This window comes from Bubalus kerabau, chromosome 4, assembly GCF_029407905.1.
Source record: "Bubalus kerabau isolate K-KA32 ecotype Philippines breed swamp buffalo chromosome 4, PCC_UOA_SB_1v2, whole genome shotgun sequence".
NCBI lineage: Eukaryota > Metazoa > Chordata > Mammalia > Artiodactyla > Bovidae > Bubalus > Bubalus kerabau.
The window spans coordinates 2,166,083-2,183,302 of NC_073627.1; the positions used below are offsets into that span (position 1 = coordinate 2,166,083).

Sequence of the window (17,220 nt, forward strand, 5' to 3'; positions counted from 1 at the left end):
CTGCCTGACTGAATTCACTTAGCATGATGCCCTCAAGGTCCATCCATGGCATTACACTGGTAAGACCTTATTCTTTTCATGGCTGGTTAGATTCCATTATGGAGAAGGCAATGGCACCCCACTCCAGTACTCTTGCCTGGAAAATCCCACGGACGGAGGAGCCTGGTAGGCTGCAGTCCATGGGGTCGGTAAGAGTCAGACACGACTGAGCAACTTCCCTTTCACTTTTCACTTTCATGCATTGGAGAAGGAAATGGCAACCCACTCCAGTGTTCTTGCCTGGAGAATCCCAGGGATGGGGGAGCCTGGTGGGCTGCTGTCTATGAGGTCACACAGAGTCGGACACGACTGAAACGACTTAGTAGCAGTATCAGCAGCAGATTCCACTATATCTATGCCCCACACCTCTTTATCTGTTCATCCACCAATGGATGCTGAGGTGTCCCCACGTCTTGGCTGATGTAAATAATGCTGCTGTGATCATACGCCTGCAGATACCCTTTTGAGTTAGTGTTTCCATTTTCCATGGATAAATAACCAGACGTGGAATTACTTAGTCATAAGGTAGCTTTAGTTCTAGTTTTTAGAGGACTCTCCATGCTCTTCTCCACAATGGCTGCACGAATTTACACTCCCACCAACAGTGCAAGAGGGCTCCCTTTTCTCCACACCCTCGCCAACACCTGTTATCTCGTCGATTGATAAGAGCCATTCTGATAGGTGTGAGGTGAACTTCAGAGTTTTACATAAAAATGTAAGCTTCCCAGAAAGGAAGGAAGCTTGAACTTCTTCAGCTAACACGGAACTTTCTGTAACACCTCGTGGAGAGGGAGCAGACACTGGATTCTGACAAGGAGGGGCCAAGGATGGTGGCGAGGGCAGGTAGCCCTCGGTGACCACAAACAGACCCACCTGCCTCTGGCCTGCCCCTCGGCCAGCCCACCTGAACTTAGCCCAGGAGCCTGCACGCTGACCCCCGCAGACTTCAGGAAGGTCCCTGGAAATGCTGAATGCGAGCCGCTTTGGTTGTGTGTGGTCCAGGTCTCAGAAACTGGATGTTGCTACAGGTTTAGGGATTCCTGTTCTGTCACAGGCACCCCTGGAACCTTTGGTAGGAAGGGAAATGTGCCTTTTCTTTGATATTATTTTAGAAGAGAAAAGGGATAGTATAAAAAATTTGTAGAGCCTAGAAATTATAAAGGAAGAGAAGAGAAAGCACACCTCATTCTACAACCCAGAGGCTTTTCACCATGCTCAATATTTGAGTATATTTTCTTTTGACTTAAAACAAACAAACAAAATATATATATATATCAGATCAGATCAGATCAGTCATTCAGTCATGTCCGACTCTTTGCAACCCCATGAATCACAGCACGCCAGGCCTCCCTGTCCATCACCAACTCCTGGAGTTCACTCAGACTCACGTCCATCGAGTCAGTGATGCCATCCAGCCATCTCATCCTCTGTCGTCCCCTTCTCCTCCTGCCCCCAATCCCTCCCAGCATCAGAGTCTTTTCCAATGAGTCAACTCTTCGCATGACGTGGCCAAAGTACTGGAGTTTCAGCTTTAGCATCATTCCTTCCAAAGAAATCCCAGGGCTGATCTCCTTCAGAATGGACTGGTTGGATCTCCTTGCAGTCCAAGGGACTCTCAAGAGTCTTCTCCAACACCACAGTTCAAAAGCATCAATTCTTCGGCGCTCAGCCTTCTTCACAGTCCAACTCTCACATCCATACATGACCACAGGAAAAACCATAGCCTTCACTAGATGGACCTTTGTTGGCAAAGTAATGTCTCTGCTTTTGAATATGCTATCTAGGTTGGTCATAACTTTCCTTCCAAGGAGTAAGCGTCTTTTAATTTCATGGCTGCAGTCACCATCTGTAGTGATTTTGGAGCCCCCAAAAATAAAGTCTGACACTGTTTCCACTGTTTCCCCATCTATTTCCCATGAAGCGATGGGACGGGATGCCATGATCTTCGTTTTCTGAATGTTGAGCTTTAAGCCAACTTTTTCACTCTCCACTTTCACTTTCATCAAGAGGCTTTTGAGTTCCTCTTCACTTTCTGCCATAAGGGTGGTGTCATCTGCATATCTGAGGTTATTGATATTTCTCCCCGCAATCTTGATTCCAGCTTGGGCTTCCTCCAGCAGAGCGTTTCTCATGATGTACTCTGCATAGAAGTTAAATAAACAGGGTGACAGTATACAGCCTTGACGTACTCCTTTTCCTATTTGGAACCAGTCTGTTGTTCCAGGTCCAGTTCTAACTGTTGCTTCCTGACCTGCATATAGGTTTCTCAAGAGGCAGATCAGGCGGTCTGGTATTCCCATCTCTTTCAGAATTTTCCACAGTTTATTGTGATCCACACAGTCAAAGGCTTTGGCATAGTCAATAAAGCAGAAATAGATGTTTTTCTGGAACTCTCTTGCTTTTTCCATGATCCAGCAGATGTTGGCAATTTGATCTCTGGTTCCTCTGCCTTTTCTAAAACCAGATTGAACATCTGGAGGTTCATGGTTCACATACTGCTGAAGCCTGGCTTGGAGAATTTTGAGCATTCCTTTACTAGCATGTGAGATGAGTGCAATTGTGCGGTCATTTGAGCATTCTTTGGCATTGCCTTTCTTTGGGATTGGAATGAAAACTGACCTTTTCCAGTCCTGTGGCCACTGCTGAGTTTTCCAAATTTGCTGGCATATTGAGTGCAGCACTTTCACAGCATCATCTTTCAGGATTTGAAATAGTTCAACTGGAATTCCATCATCTCCACTAGCTTTGTTCGTAGTGATGCTTTCTAAGGCCCACTTGACTTCACATTCCAGGATGTCTGGCTCTAGATGAGTGATCACACCATCGTGATTATCTGGGTCATGAAGATCTTTTTTTGTACAGTTCTTCTGTGTATTCTTGCCATCTTTTCTTAATATCTTCTGCTTCTGTTAGGTCCATACCATTTCTGTCCTTTATCGAGCTCATCTTTGCATGAAATGTTCCTTTGGTATCTCTGATTTTCTTGAAGAGATCCCTAGTCTTTCCCATTCTGTTGTTTTCCTCTATTTCTTTGCACTGATCACTGAAGAAGGCTTTCTTATCTCTTCTTGCTATTCTTTGGAACTCTGCATATTTGGGTTTTTATGTGGTTTTGGGACTTTAGGCTTGTCCCACATTTTCATAGATCACGGTCAGCTATAATTCCACCAGAATGGTCTGGCTGTGAGCCTTCTGCAGCTGGAGAAGAAATGCCTGCTTTTCATTCAAGAAGCACTGGCATCATCAGCTGCAATGAGAAGGAGGTCCTGTGATTCTAAGTCATTCTTCACTTGGTATTTACAGCTGTAGTTGTTTAGTTGCTCAGTCGTGTCCGACTCTTTGAGACCCCGTGGACTGTAGCCCGCCAGGCTCCTCTGTCCATGGGATTTCCCAGGCAAGAATACTGGAGTGGGTTGCCATTCCCTTCTCCAGGGGATCTTCCAGACTCAGGGCTCGAACCTGCGTCTCCTGCAACGGCAGAAGGATTCTTGACCGCTGAGCCACGAGGGAAGCCCCAGTATTTAGAGTATTATACGTCAAACTTCAAGCAAGTTAACAGTTGTTTATAAAGTGCAGCTGCCTCTGGGTTGATTAATGGGATATGCTTTCCAGTTTTTAAAAAGAGAAAGGAGAGAAGGCATCTCTGGACTCACAGGTGCTCTGTGCTCGGACCCCACCTGCGGTCCGTCTTCGAAAGAGCTCTCACTGGGGAGCAGCCACCCTACCCGGTTACCCACACCGCCATGGGGTGCAGGCTGCTCCCCCAATATTCCCTGAAACCGTGTGAAGCCAACAGTGTCCCCACATTTGGCGGCTGGTGGATTTTTATGGAGATTTCCACCCTCCGCCGCTCAGGGCGTAGCCTGCTGTGCTGCCAGGAAATTAGCTTGGACTCCATGGGGCAGACCTTTTGGAGGAAGCGGCTGGCCGCCTCTGACACAGGAGGGGTGGGCACCACACGGACGGACAGAAGGAAGGAAATTCACAGCCTCAGCATGCTGGGTGGGAAGTGATGGCGGGACGCGAAATGTCCTGTACCCGAGTACCCCAAATCAAAAGACACTCAGAGTCTGTGTGCCTGAGCCTGTTGGCCACGTGGTCCCATCTCCTTCCTGAACCCATGAAATTCATCGGATCCAGAACCCCAGTTTCCACCTCACAGGTTTTCATGCAGAAAATCAACAAGAGGCTGGGAACAGATAAAGGAGACTCCTGGCTTCTGATCTTATATTGGTGGTTTCTGCCGCCTCACAGGGTCTGCTGGGGGTTCCTGGGTGAGGCACGGGCTTGTCCTTGCAGGGGAGCTCTGACCGTCTGGAGGCTGCTGTCCTGATGAGCCTTGGGGAGCCCTGCCCATAATATCTCCACGAAGGGCTTTTCAACTGAGGTAGAAACACAGCTGGCAAGAAGCCCCGGGGCATGAGACACGGGGCCCTTGTCTCAGGCGGGGGCTCACCTGTTGGGTTTGCGGGAATATCCAGGATGGTTTTCAGAAGCTTCATGTCCTTGATGTTGTGAATGTAAATGGACTCCTCCAGGCAGACCAGCAGCCTCTGAAATCACACGGACCATCGGTTACTGGGGATGGAGAAACACCTGGCCCTCTGGACTCACCCCTCCGTTCTGTGGGTCCTAACTTGATTCTGAGCCTAAATGCACAGGAATTGTGGCCATCGGTTTGAAGATTACCTTACGGACGTGTGCCCACTTTTCCATCACCATCCGTTGGACAGAAGCGCAAAGTACAGGATTTGGGGAAATTTCATTTAGAAATTGAGATTTCTTTCTTTTTTTCTTGTACTTTGCATGTTCAGTCACTAAGTCACGTCTGACTCTTTGCGACCTCATGGACTGTGGCCCACCAGGCTCCTCTGTCCATGGGATTCTCCAGGCCAGAATACTGGAGTGGGTTGCCATGCCCTCCTCCAGGGGATCTTCCCGACCCAGGGATCGAACTTGTGTCTCCTGCACTGCAGGCGGATTCTTTCCCATCTGGGAAGGGGCTTTCAGCCTGGGGGCTCCTGCCTCCAGCAGCCCCTGCTCCCCACTCCTGCAGCCTCAGCTTCCTCCAGACCACTGCTTCTTAGGCCCTGATGAGCACCGAGCGTCCCAGGGGCAAAGCCTGGAGACACTGGTTCAGGGGTTTTTAACACGGACCCTGGGAGTGAGGACCACAGCTCCCGGTCCAAACCATTCATCCCGGGAACAACGCTTGGGAAGGAAGGACCTAAAATTACTCTGAGAAGCAGCAGGCTCTCCTTCTGAGAAAGCCTGATGTTTTCTTCTTCTAGTAAGACTTTCCCCACTCAGAACTTCTCAGGAGACTGCCACTTGAACCAAGCAGGAAAATAACACTGAAACACCTCTCTCAGTTTTTTCTGAGGCTCTGCAACCACAGTGCTGGATGCCCAGAGGTGAAAAAGCAGATTCTCACAGGGTCTCCGACTTGATGGCATATTTTAGTGTTCCTCTGTAAAACGGACATTCCCTGACTTACCCAGCGCTTTGCTATTTTCCCACACTTACTATGGCTTGACTAGAGTGTTCTATGCTCCATTACTAACCAGTGGGCTTCCCTGGTGGTTCTGATGGTAAAGAATCCACCTGCCAGTGCAGGAGACTGGGGTTCAATCCCTGGGTTGGAAAAATCTCCTGGAGGAGGGCATGGCAACCCTCTCCAGTATTCTTGCCTGGGAAATCCCATGGACAGAGGAGCCTGGAGGGCTACAGTCCATGGGGGTCAAAAAAAGACTTGGACATCACTTAGAGAGTCAGACAAGGCTGAGCGACTTTCACTTATTAACCGCTCAGTCTCTGTGGAACCTGGGGCTGGCCTCCAGCTCAGCTCAGCTCACTCCCTGTCACCCTTCGCTCTCATCTACTTTCCTAGGTTCTAGAAGAAAAGCTCCTTTTATCCTAAACAATTAGGAAATGATTTGTAGAGCCTGCTCTCAGAAGCATCCATCCAGTCACTCCCCATCTGGACAATGAGGGTCCCTTGGAACAGATGGTCAAAGAAGTGTGGATGTTTACAAACCCAGATATGTCGGGTTTATTGTCTTTATTCCACAGAATACGCTTCCTCTGTTAGTGTTAGGGGATCAAGAGCCACTAAAAATGAAAAATCACAATTACACAATTTTCTTCCTTTTTACCCAGATTTAGAGGAAAATGGGGGTTTTCTTTTCTCTTAACTCCCTGTACACATCTTGGACTTTCCCCGTTTTTTCAGAAAGGAGCTGCACTGCCTGAGGACCCAATGAAACAGCCGAGCAGCCCCTTTTTTTCACATCCTCCGGGGGGCGGGGTGGGACCCCGGCCTGGCAGGGAACAGGCTGAGGCTGCCCCCCTAAGCCAAAAGTGACGTCCCAAACCTGAACGTTGTTCTCAAATTTATCAGTCTTTTATTGATTTTGGCTCTTGTTAGAAAAACTCTTCTCTATACACAGATTAAAGAGGAATTTTATTTATGCTTTCCTTTTTAAAAAAGTCTTAAAAAATTTTTTTTTTAAATTTTGTAACCAGTGGGCTTCCCTGGTGGCTCAGTGATAAAGAATCTGCCTGCAATGCAGATGACCCAGGTTCGGTCCCTGGGTCGGGAAGATCCCCTGGAGGAGGGCATGGCAACCCACTCCAGTGTTCTTGCCTGGAGAATCCCGTGGACAGAGGAGCCTGGAGGGCTACAGTCCATGGGGTCGCAGAGAGTCGGCCGTGACTGAGCGACTAACACTCACTCATAGTCGGTTAACAGACTTGTGATAGCATTAGGGACAGCACAGGCACTGAGCACACACACACGTGTCCGTCCCCCCAGACTCCCCTCCCGTCCAGGCTGCCACGTGACACTGAGCAGAAGCCTCTGTGCTCGAGAGTACGACCACGTTTGTTATCCGTTTTAAATAGAGCCGTGTCTATAGGTCCATTCCAAACTCCTTAACTATCCTTTCCCCCCAACCTTCCCCCTGGCAACCATAAGTTCGTTCTCTAAGTCTGTGAGTCTGTTTCTGCCAAATCTGAACATTTTTAAGAAAAGCAAACCCTGAAGACTTTCCAGACCTGTTTCAGATCATCTCTTAGCAGCAGAAACATTAAAGGAAGAGAGCCCTGCTCGGCCCGAGGTCTGGTTGGCTTGGCCACGACAGCGCGAAGTTCTAGGCGCCAGGGTGTTCTTTAGGGGGTGGGGGAGGGGAGCTCTGAAGTTAATGAGTGTTTTATTAAGGAGAGGCTGGCAGCAAAGTTTAACAGCCCCATTTGCTGATGAAAATACTGGAGAGTGAGCAAGTGAGACCTTATACAAATAAGCATCATGGATACCATTTGAGGGTTCTGATCTTGACAGGACATTTGCCTGAACAGTCTTAAGATTTATACCCTGGCTATCAGCATATGCCAAGATAAAATGCTCTGCGAAGACATTTAATGTGCAACCAGTAGATATCAGAGACAGCACTGGAGCCAAGAATTGTGCTTAAAAGCCTTCAAGTGAAAAAAAAAAAAAAAAAAAACCCTCAAACTGCCTTTCTTTCCCTTGCCAGGAACCCGGGTTTATCTTTTTAATCTCCTGCTACTCCTGACTTAAAACCCCCATCTTCTATTTCTCAGGCCATTTTCTGCCACCCTGTACTTCAGGGGATAGTCAGTCAGAGCAGTGGATCAGCCCAAAGAAATCATCACTTCCTTCTCACAAACCTAAGACAGCACTTTGTCTCATTTGTTAAAAGAAAAAAAAAATTAAGCACTTAATAATTGAGGTACAAAGGGGAAAACGATGTCCTCGATGAGGCAATGGCCTCCAGCCTCCTGGGACCATGTAAGTGAATAGACAGGTCTGCCTCATCATACAAAAAAACTGATTTATTTGTTTTCGTGCTTAATGGGCTTCCCCGGTGGCTCAGTGGGTAAGAATCCACCTGCCAATATAGGAAACCTGGGAGACGTGGGTTCAGTCCCTGGGTGGGGACAATCTGGAGGAGGAAATGGCAACCCTCTGCGGTACTCTTGCCTGGAAAATTCCACGGAGAGAGGAGCCCAGTGGGCTGCAATCCAGGGGGTCGCAGAGTCAGACACGATATTCAACTGAACAGACAGGTCTGCCTAGTCATCTGAAGAACTGGTTTGTTTGTTTAAATATCTGTTAGGCAGCTGGGGGACAGACATTCACTGAGCGTTTTCCTCCTGAGCACTGTCTTTTGCCGGGTCTTACGACAGTGAGCAGAATGGGGACAGGCGCTGTCCCCATCCCTCATGGGATTTACTTATTTATTTTTGGGGGGCACGTTTCCTGCAGCATGTCAGATCAATTCCTGCCAGGTATTGAACCCGTGCCCCTGGCGTTGGAAGTGTAGAGTCTTAATCACTGGATCACCAGGGAAGTCCCCTTATAGGATTTAAAATCTAATAATTCGAGGGAAACTTGACTAATACCCCAAATGCTTATTTAACAGGAACTTGTAATTTGTAAAAGAACGTGCATTGCATATTTGAGATAGCACTAAGACTTCATCCAACAGAGAAAGTGGAAGTGTTGGTGGTTAAGTCGTGTCCAACTCTTTGCGACCCCGCGGACTACAGCCCACCAGGCCCCTTTGTCCGTGGGATTCTCCAGGCAAAAACACTGGAGTGGGTGGCCATTCCCTCCTCTGGGGGATCTTCCCGAGCCAGGGATTGAACCCAGGTCTCCTGGATTGTAGGCAAGTTTTTACCATCTGAGCCACCAGGGAAGCCCCTAACAAAGAAAACACCGCCAGAAACATCTTCAAGGAGTCCTCCTGCCTTGGACTTGATTCCTGGCCCTCAGGAAAGGCCTTGGTCACCGCAAGGCTTCAGCACTAACCTGGAAGGGCCACACTTTCTCTGAAAGAACTTACTCTGAGAGGCCATAGCCGCCAGCTTGCAAGGACTGCCCTCATCTGGGCCCCAAAGCGGAAGGTGTCCCTCTGGTTTAAGGCCCCTGCAGGGGCTCAAGAGATGGTTTCTGAGCCCAGCTTGTACCCGGGGGGACACTGTTCACCCAGCACGTGGCCAACGTTCAAGAAAGTGCAGCAGGCGGGAGGGCTGGGGAGGTCCGGCCACCGGGAGGAGCGCGTGGAGCGGACTCAGCCTGGGGCTGGGGCTTAAACCCGGCAGAGCAGGTACCTGGGGTCATGAGAGGCGCTCAAGCCCCTCCTGGGTTCCAGCGACCCCGAGGGACGCCCACCCGGCCCCCGGGGCCCCCACCCACCTGCCGGTTCAGCCTGATGGACAGGATGTTGCCGGAGTAGCTGTAGTTGCAGATCTCCGTACCCTTCTTGAAGTGGTACACGTTCATCTGGCGCGGCTTCGTGTGGCTCACCACCACCACCAGGCTGCTGGAGAAGAGGCGCTCCACGATGTACACGTCGGGGGTGTCATCTGCGGGGCGGGGCGGCAGACGTCAGTCCCCTGTCCACGGAGGGGGCGAGGGGAGGGAGGGGGGCGGGGCGGGAGGGGCTTAGACTTCAGCCCACTGTCCACGGAGGGGGCGAGGGGAGGGTGGGGGGGGGGCGAGGGGAGGGTGGGAGGGGCGCAGACCTCAGCGCCCTGTCCATGGAGGGGGCGAGGGGAGGGTCGGAGGGGCGCAGACGTCAGGCCCTGATGTGGGGAGAGGAGTGGGGCAGGGGGCCGGGGAAGCAGACGACAGCCCCCTGTCCACGGAGGGGGTGAGGGGAGGGCGGGAGGGGCACAGACGTCAGGCCCTGACGGGGGATGGGGGGGCGGGGGGCGGGCAGCGGCTGGGGGGAGGGCCGGGGAAGCAGACTACAGCCCGCTGTCCATGAGGGGGCCAAAGCGGTGGGCGGGTGGGGGGGTGGGGGGGTGGCGTGGCGGTGCAGATGACAGGCCCTGCCCCAGGGTGGGGGTGCTGGGGGGGGCCGGGGGCGCAGACGTCAGCCCCGTTTGGGGGGGCAGGGGACACAGATGTCAGGCTCTGACGGGGGTGGGGGGAGGCGGGGGTGGGGGTGGGGGGCGCAGAGGTCAGCACCCTGCCCTGGGCACCCTCCTGCCCACTGCTGGCCTCTACGGGGCTCGCCTCCCTTGGCACCCTCTTGCAATGACTTCCTTCTCTTGCACCCACAGCAAAGCTCTAACTATTTCCCGAGTCCCCACGCCCTTTAGGTGGTTGACAGGCAAGTGTTGTCCACTTGTAATCTGAGCACAAAGCCGGCTCTCCCAGCCCCCCTGAGGCCACAGCGCTGGAGCCTCCTCCTCTCCACCCCCTCCCTACCCGTCAGGGGCCCTGCTCGCTCTGTAGAACATATCTGGGAGGTTTGTTGTTGCTGGTTAGTCCCTCAGTCGTGTCTGACTCTTTGCGACCCCATGGACTGTAGCCCGCCAGGCTCCTCTGTCCGTGGGATTCTCCAGGCAAGAATCCTGGAGGGGGTTTCCATTCCCTTCTCCAGAGGATCTTCCCAACCCAGGAATTGAACCTGTGTCTCCAGCACTGGCAGATGGATTCTTTACCATTGCCACCAGGGAGGCCCCATCTGGGAGGTTTAGACCTTCTCAGTCTATCCTCTCTTTTTTAAAAACCGTTTTAAATTTGGGTTTTATTTGCTGCAGGAGGTCTTAGTTGTAGTGCGTGGGCTTAGCCCGGGCTTGTGGGAATCTTAGTTCCCTGACCCGAATCCTCTGCGTTAGAAGGTGGATTCTTAACCACTGGACCATCAGGGAAGTCCCTCTTTAAAAAAAAAAAACAAAAAAAAAACAGGTACGTTTGGCGTATTTATTTACTTTTTGGCCGTGGGGCCTGTGGGATCTTAGTTCCCCCACCAGGGATTGAACCCGCAACTCCTGCATTGTGAGCTGGGTGTCCTAACCACTGAGTCACCAGGGAATTCCCTCAGTCTACTCTTTCTCCTCGCCATTTCCAAGGAGTGACAGCTCTGTTGGAAGTCTTTGCTTCCAGAATTCTTCGGGTCCCCGTTGCTAAGAGCTACAGGCACCTTAACAACGAGGGCAGGAGCACAGTGCGCTGCGCGCCCACTCCCCGTCCTTCTGCCCCCAGACTCTCTCTGAGTCGCTTTCCTGTTGAAAATAACCTGGACGTCTGTGTTGCGACCAGCGCAGTCCTGCACCCAGGAGCGAGGCAAACCACTAACAGGAAGCCGCCTGAGCACCGTGGGGGCCTCTGTGTCTTCCTGGGAACACTCTGCACACAGGCCTCTCCTGGGCTCCATCAAGCCCCACGGGGACAATGCAGGGCAGATACAGAGCATGGTCTTCTCCACAAGTTATAATAATGATGATAACATCTTACGAATAAACTAGGAGCCCAAGACGTCATGTGCCAAGCCGCTTCCTTTCCAGGAAATCCAGAGTGATGGATTTCATCACTATGATGCTGGCAAAAACGGTGACTTTCCCTGAGACAACGAGAGAGTCACATGTTTCTAAGCTGGACTTGTTTTTAATATTTGCTGGAAGTACCTCAATGTTTTTGATACGGACTCTGTGATTGGGGCAGTATTGCTTTATTAAAACCAAGAAGTGACTTCCAGGACTGAATGAATGTGAGCAATATTCCACAGTGCCGAGGAAAGGGAAAAAAAAAAAAAAATCCTTCGGTCATCTTCTGCTTTGACAATTGTAAAAACTGATGACCATGCATATAAGTATACAGAAAAGTGTCAACAATACAGTTTCAAAGGCTTTCTTAATGTAAAAAGAAAAATGTTACCTAAGCTATAGTCAAATCTCACTAGTCCTTTATGGTGTTTTTTTCCCTAAGCAAGTGGAAGCAGTGATTTATGTTTAAACCTGAAAACATGCTGACTCGAGGTGTGGCAGCTCACGGGGTTGGCGGGGAGCAGAGCGCTCAGGAGCCCGGCTGGGAGTCCCGCAGGAGGACGTGAAGCTCCAAGAGCCACACACACACTTACTGCTTCCGTGGACGTGGTCCAGCTGTTCCACGGAGCTCAGGGAGAACAGCTTGTAACCGGCCTTGGTTCCGATGGCGAGGGACCTGTGAAGACACGGATGGCCCGGGAGTGACCACGGTGCCGGGTCCAACGGATCTTCCCGTGGACAGACACAGCCATCCCTCTGGGGTCCTGGGGGGACAGGGAAACATACAGCCTTGTGCGTGTGTGTGTGTGTGGTGTGTGCATATGTGCATGTGATTAGTTGCTAAGCTTCCCTTGTGGCTCAGCTGGTAAAGAGTCTGCCTGCGATGCAGGAGACCTGGGTTTGATCCCTCGGTTGCGAAGATCCCCTGGGAAAGGGAAAGGCTGCCCACTCCAGTGTTCTGGAGAATTCCATGAACTAGCCCATGGGGTTGTAAAGAGTTGGACACGACTGAGTGACTTTCACTTACTTACTTAGTTGCTAAGTTGTCTCTGATTCCTTATGACCCCATGGACTGTAGCCCGCCAGGCTCCTCTGTCCATGGGATTCTCCAGGCAAGAATACTGGAGTGGGTTGCCATGCCCTTTCCCAAAGGATCTTCCCCACCCAGGGATCAAACCCAGGTCTCCCGCATTGAAGGTGGATTCTTTAGTGCTGAGCCAGTCCTACCTGGACCTGAAAATGAGTCCAACTCTCTCATTAAAATAACTATATGAAAAGGTGAGCTTCACTCTTCACAGGGAGGCACAGACTAAAATAAGCCGCTTACTGCTACAAGTCTGGATGCCCAAGGCTCTTGTTTCACTAGCCTGAAAAAGAGAAGGTCATATGATTTTCATGGGAAGGTTTTTTTTTTTTTTTTCCTTCCCAAACATTTGTTCTTCCCTGGGATGACATTCAACTGTTAGTAAGCAAGGTGGCTCCTTCTGCTGAGGGGCTAACCTGGAAGTCAGAGGTTTGCCTCAGGCAGCAGTGGGCTCAGAACTGGAGCTTGGCTTCTAGAACCACTGCGCTAATGACCACAAACAGCACCTGGAAACGCTGGCCAGCAGCATCTTAAACCTTCAAAACGTACCTACTCTGTAGCCAGTGCTGTTTTTAAAGCTTCTTCCTACAAAGATTTTTTAGGTAATGGCAGCCCACCCCAGTATTCTTGCCTGGAGAGTTCCATGGACAGAGGAGCCTGGCAGGCTGCAGTCCATGCGGTCGCAAAGAGTCTGACGTGACTCATTGACAACACTTCACTTCCTTTCATATGTGCATTTAGTTGCAAACCAAGGTTTCTAAGGTTTTCAAGTAAGGGGGGGGAAGTTGCAATTAAGAGTCTTAAAATAGTTATCAAAAGATCTGGCAACTTAAAATCATTTTCAAACATATGCTCTGCTCCAGAAGAATTTTAAATATGGGAAATGACACTATGATCACTATTGTGCTTTTTTTTTTTTTTAATTTATTTCGCTGTGCCAGGTCTTGGTGGCTTGGCAGATCTTTAGTTGCAGCATGCGGGGTCTAGTTCCCTGACCAGGGATCGAACTGAGCCCCCTGCATTGCAAGCACTGAGTCTTAGCTGCTGGACCACCAGGCAAATCCCACTACTATATTTTAAATGGTTAATCAATGGTCACAGAAAACTCTGACTCAAGGAATTCAGACTAAAACTTTATTTTATTCATAAGACCTTTTCAGGGAAAAAAAATATTTTTGTCATCACCTCTCATGAAAATGGGATTTGGGACAAATACATATCACAAATGAAATGAGAAAAAATATACCCAAATTGTCTAGCACAGGGCCAAGCATGAAGTTCGAGTGAAGCAGGCTAGTAAAGCTTAATTGTCATTACTCCCTTATCTTGACATACTGGATCCCAAATCCGGCCTATACTTACAGCTTACACTCCTAAATGTATTCGGTAAGGGGTGTGACTTATTTTAAAATCCAATGTCATACCCTCTAAGGCTCAAAGCAACTGACTGTGACAAAAAGTTTTATTTATAGGTGAGATAGAGCTGTCCAGCAGAGCCTTCATCCAAGAAAACAGAACTGACTGTAGAGACTAAGGAAATTAACTTCCCGAGCACCCTATGGTTTTGAAAATAACAAGCTCCTCCAACTGCTATAGAAAGCTGGGACTCACCTAGAGTAAAAATTAACACCCTTAAAAACATCTAATAAAGAGTGCTGCAAAGCAGAATTGAGAACACTTCCTGCTAAGAAGCAAAATAACTCTCCTCCTTAGCCTGCTCTCCTCCTGAAGCTGAGTTCAATTGGGAAGGCAAACACCCAGGCATTTCAACAGCCACCCTCTCTTGCAAAATGTTTCTTACAAAACATCAGAATGGTATCTAGACCATCATTTTTGTAAACTGTTGGTCTCAAACCATGAGAAAACAATTCAGTGAGTCATAAGTGGCTTAAAAGAACAAAAAGAAAAGAAATACAAATTCCAGAAGGTAGCGCACATAGGAAGGGTAAATAGCTGTGAATTGCTTTTCAGTGATGTTATGTATATAATATTGGAGAAGGAAATGGCAACCCACTCCAGTATTCTTGCCTGGGAAATCCCATGGACAGAGGAGCCTGATGGGTCCATGGGGTCAAAAAGGGTCAGGGGACACCACTGAGCGACTAAAAAACAATGTATATTATAAATATATCTGTGTGTGTGCATATAGATAGATAGATAGATATTGGGTAATGTTGTAACCTGTATTTCTTATTGTGGGCTGTGGTCAAGGAAAGCTTGAAAGTCACTCATGGAACCAAATTGTCTGGCCACCAGCTTACATGATTACACGTACAGTTTTTTTTGAACAAAGGCATATTGTTTGGCATGGGGTGTTTTTAAAGAGAAGACAAAGGGCATGGAAGGCCAGGGCTGCTTATGGCACATGACAGCCTTAATGATACCGCTGAATGTTCAGTATTAGCACAGTCCAGGCACAGATGGCCAGCACTCCTGCCTGAAGGCGATTCCACGAAGGAGCCCAACAGAAACTGGTACAGCAGGAAATGGGGGACTGGGACCGGTCATCGCTGCCTGATGCTGTGTGGCACATTCCAAAGAGGTTATTCCATATGGTCCCCGGGATGTCTAACAATCCCATGAAAGGAGGAAAGGGAGCAGCCTTCTGCTTCTAAGGGACTGACTCCTCCAGATGTTTCAAACACAGTCCAGCAACCCCTGGCTCACTGGCCAAAGTCCGAATGCGAACATCAAGGCGAGACATTCAAAATCCACTCAAGAAGCAACAGAATGAAGGTCACGTTCCCCCGGAGGACAGCTTGGGCCGGGGACAAGGTTCCTGGACTCCCAGGAGGAGTTCTGTCTGGCCAAGTGGGCTTCCTGAAGACACACTGGGGGCAATGGGAAGGTTCCTGACAATCCTGCCGGCAGGCAGGCGCCCAGGCTGGGCTGGGCTGGGATCAGGCTGGACTGGCTTCGGGGATAGGTTGCCTCCTGGTCGTTGGCCCTGCCCAGATGCCACGTTGAGATGCTCAAGGACAAATGGGAAAGTTTTTCCTGAACTCCCATCTTCCTGGGCCCTAGCTATTTCGCCGAGGGTCAACTTGTAACTTCCCCGTCCACTCCCCTCTCCTTTGTCTTGACCACCAGCCCCTCCTGCCCAGACCCTCGCTTTGGTCACTCCCCGGTTCCCCACATTTCCCAGCCTCCTTCCGCCCCCTCTCTGGGTTCTGTCCCCCCTTCTCCCGGCCGGCCCCTCCTGGCTCCCTGCCGGCAAGGGAACGGGGGCGCTGAGCCCCGCGCCGGAGGAGGGGCGGCCCGAGGACCCGCACCGGCCCGGGCCACGCCGGCAGTCAAGCCCAGGCCCCCGGGGCGCAGGCCCGCGCCCGCTGTCCAAGTCGCCGACTTGGACACCCCCGATCGCGACTTTTCTCCCCCAGCTCCCGGCGGGGCAGGCGGCCCAGCTTACGTGCAGTCCTGGTTGAAGGAGAAGCAGCTGAGCGCTGCCTCCGCCCCGCCCGGGGCGCCGTCCGCGCCTTCGGCCTCCATCGGGGGCTCGACCCGGGAAGCCGCGGCTCCGAGCGGGCGACAGCCACCTCAGCAGCCCGCTGGCGCCGGCCCTGCGGGCCGGTCTCCGGCCCGGCCCGCCCCGGTTCCGCCCCAGCCCTCCAGGCCCCGCCCCGCCAGGCCCCGGCCGGGCCGCCTCATTCCCGCCAGGGCCTGACAGGCCCCGCCCATTCCCCGCCCACCCGAGCCACCCTACCCCAGCCCAGGCCCACCCAGGCCCCGCCCCGGGCCCGCCAGGCCCCGCCTCCGCCCCGTCAGGCCCCACCTTCGCCCCGCCCCGGCAGGGGCGCCTCATCCCCGCCCGGGCCAGCCAGGCCCCGCCCCGGCCGGCGTCGCCCCGCCCCCTCCTGGTCCCGCCCCGGCCCTCCGTCGGGTCCAGCTGACTCAGCCACCGAGAGGGCGGGGTCCCACCGCCGGCTTCCATTGGTGGAGAGCCCACAGCGCGGTTCACAGTTAGCCAACGGGCGACGGCGGTGGGCGGACCCACCCTGCTGGCGACCCGCCCCCAGCCCCGAGGCACAGCTTGCCATTGGGTGGAGGAGAGTGACGCAACGGCTTCAGGCCACGTGGTGGTGTTTTCATTGCGGGGGCGGCGGGGCGGAGCGCGGGAAGGGAGAGACCGGGTAGCTGGGCCCGGCCTGCGGGCTGAGTCCAGTCCGGCGTCTGCGTCGCGGTCGCGGCGAAGCAGACGGACCGACGCGCCGGCCTCACCCCACCCAACGCCCGGCTATTAAACTGACAGTTTAGGGGCGCGCGTTGGACGCTAAGGCCCCACCTTCTTCTGGAGTCGGACAGATAAGGGGCTGTCTCATCCCTTTTCCCGCCGTTACAACTATTACCGCAGGTCCAGAGCTGCGTTAACAATGAACTTTATCTCGTTGAAATCTTATAAAAGTTTGTGAAGAAAGTATGATTATGCCCAGTTTAGAGAGGCTGTAACAGAAGCAGAGAACTGCTATACAGTTCTGTCTGAAATAACACAGTAAATAGTAAAATGTGGAGTTGCCTGATTTCAAGACCGGTACACCAAACGACTCTGCTAGACACTATTTGGCAAAACCTGTCTGAACTGTAGCTGAAAAAAATCCCCAAAGAAAATGTGTGTAGCATAGTGTTTTTAATGAAAGGGATGGAGTTTTGTAGACAGCACAGTAAAAACTCGGGTAATCGGAGGTGAGTCCTGACAAAGGGTCTCTCTTCCCAACCTAAATACATGTTGCCATTGAATTACCAGCACAACTTATGAATCAGCAGGTCTGCTGGTTTTTAGCTTTATATGATTACTGATC

At 51.4% G+C, this 17,220-nt stretch overlaps 1 protein-coding gene across 1 annotated transcript in view; it reads right to left on the minus strand.

Annotated features, from left to right (window-relative positions):
* Positions 1 to 16,020, minus strand: part of WIPI1 (WD repeat domain, phosphoinositide interacting 1) — a 30,798-nt gene extending 14,778 nt beyond the window's left edge. Inside the window, exons 1-4 of the mRNA XM_055574979.1 lie at positions 15,834 to 16,020; positions 11,934 to 12,016; positions 9,260 to 9,429; positions 4,496 to 4,592 (exon numbers count right to left, since the gene is read on the minus strand). Coding sequence (XP_055430954.1) covers positions 4,496 to 4,592; positions 9,260 to 9,429; positions 11,934 to 12,016; positions 15,834 to 15,913 — 430 coding nt within the window. The 5' untranslated portion in view covers positions 15,914 to 16,020. The remainder of the gene's footprint in view (positions 1 to 4,495; positions 4,593 to 9,259; positions 9,430 to 11,933; positions 12,017 to 15,833) is intronic.
* Between the last annotated feature and the right edge of the window lie 1,200 nt (positions 16,021 to 17,220).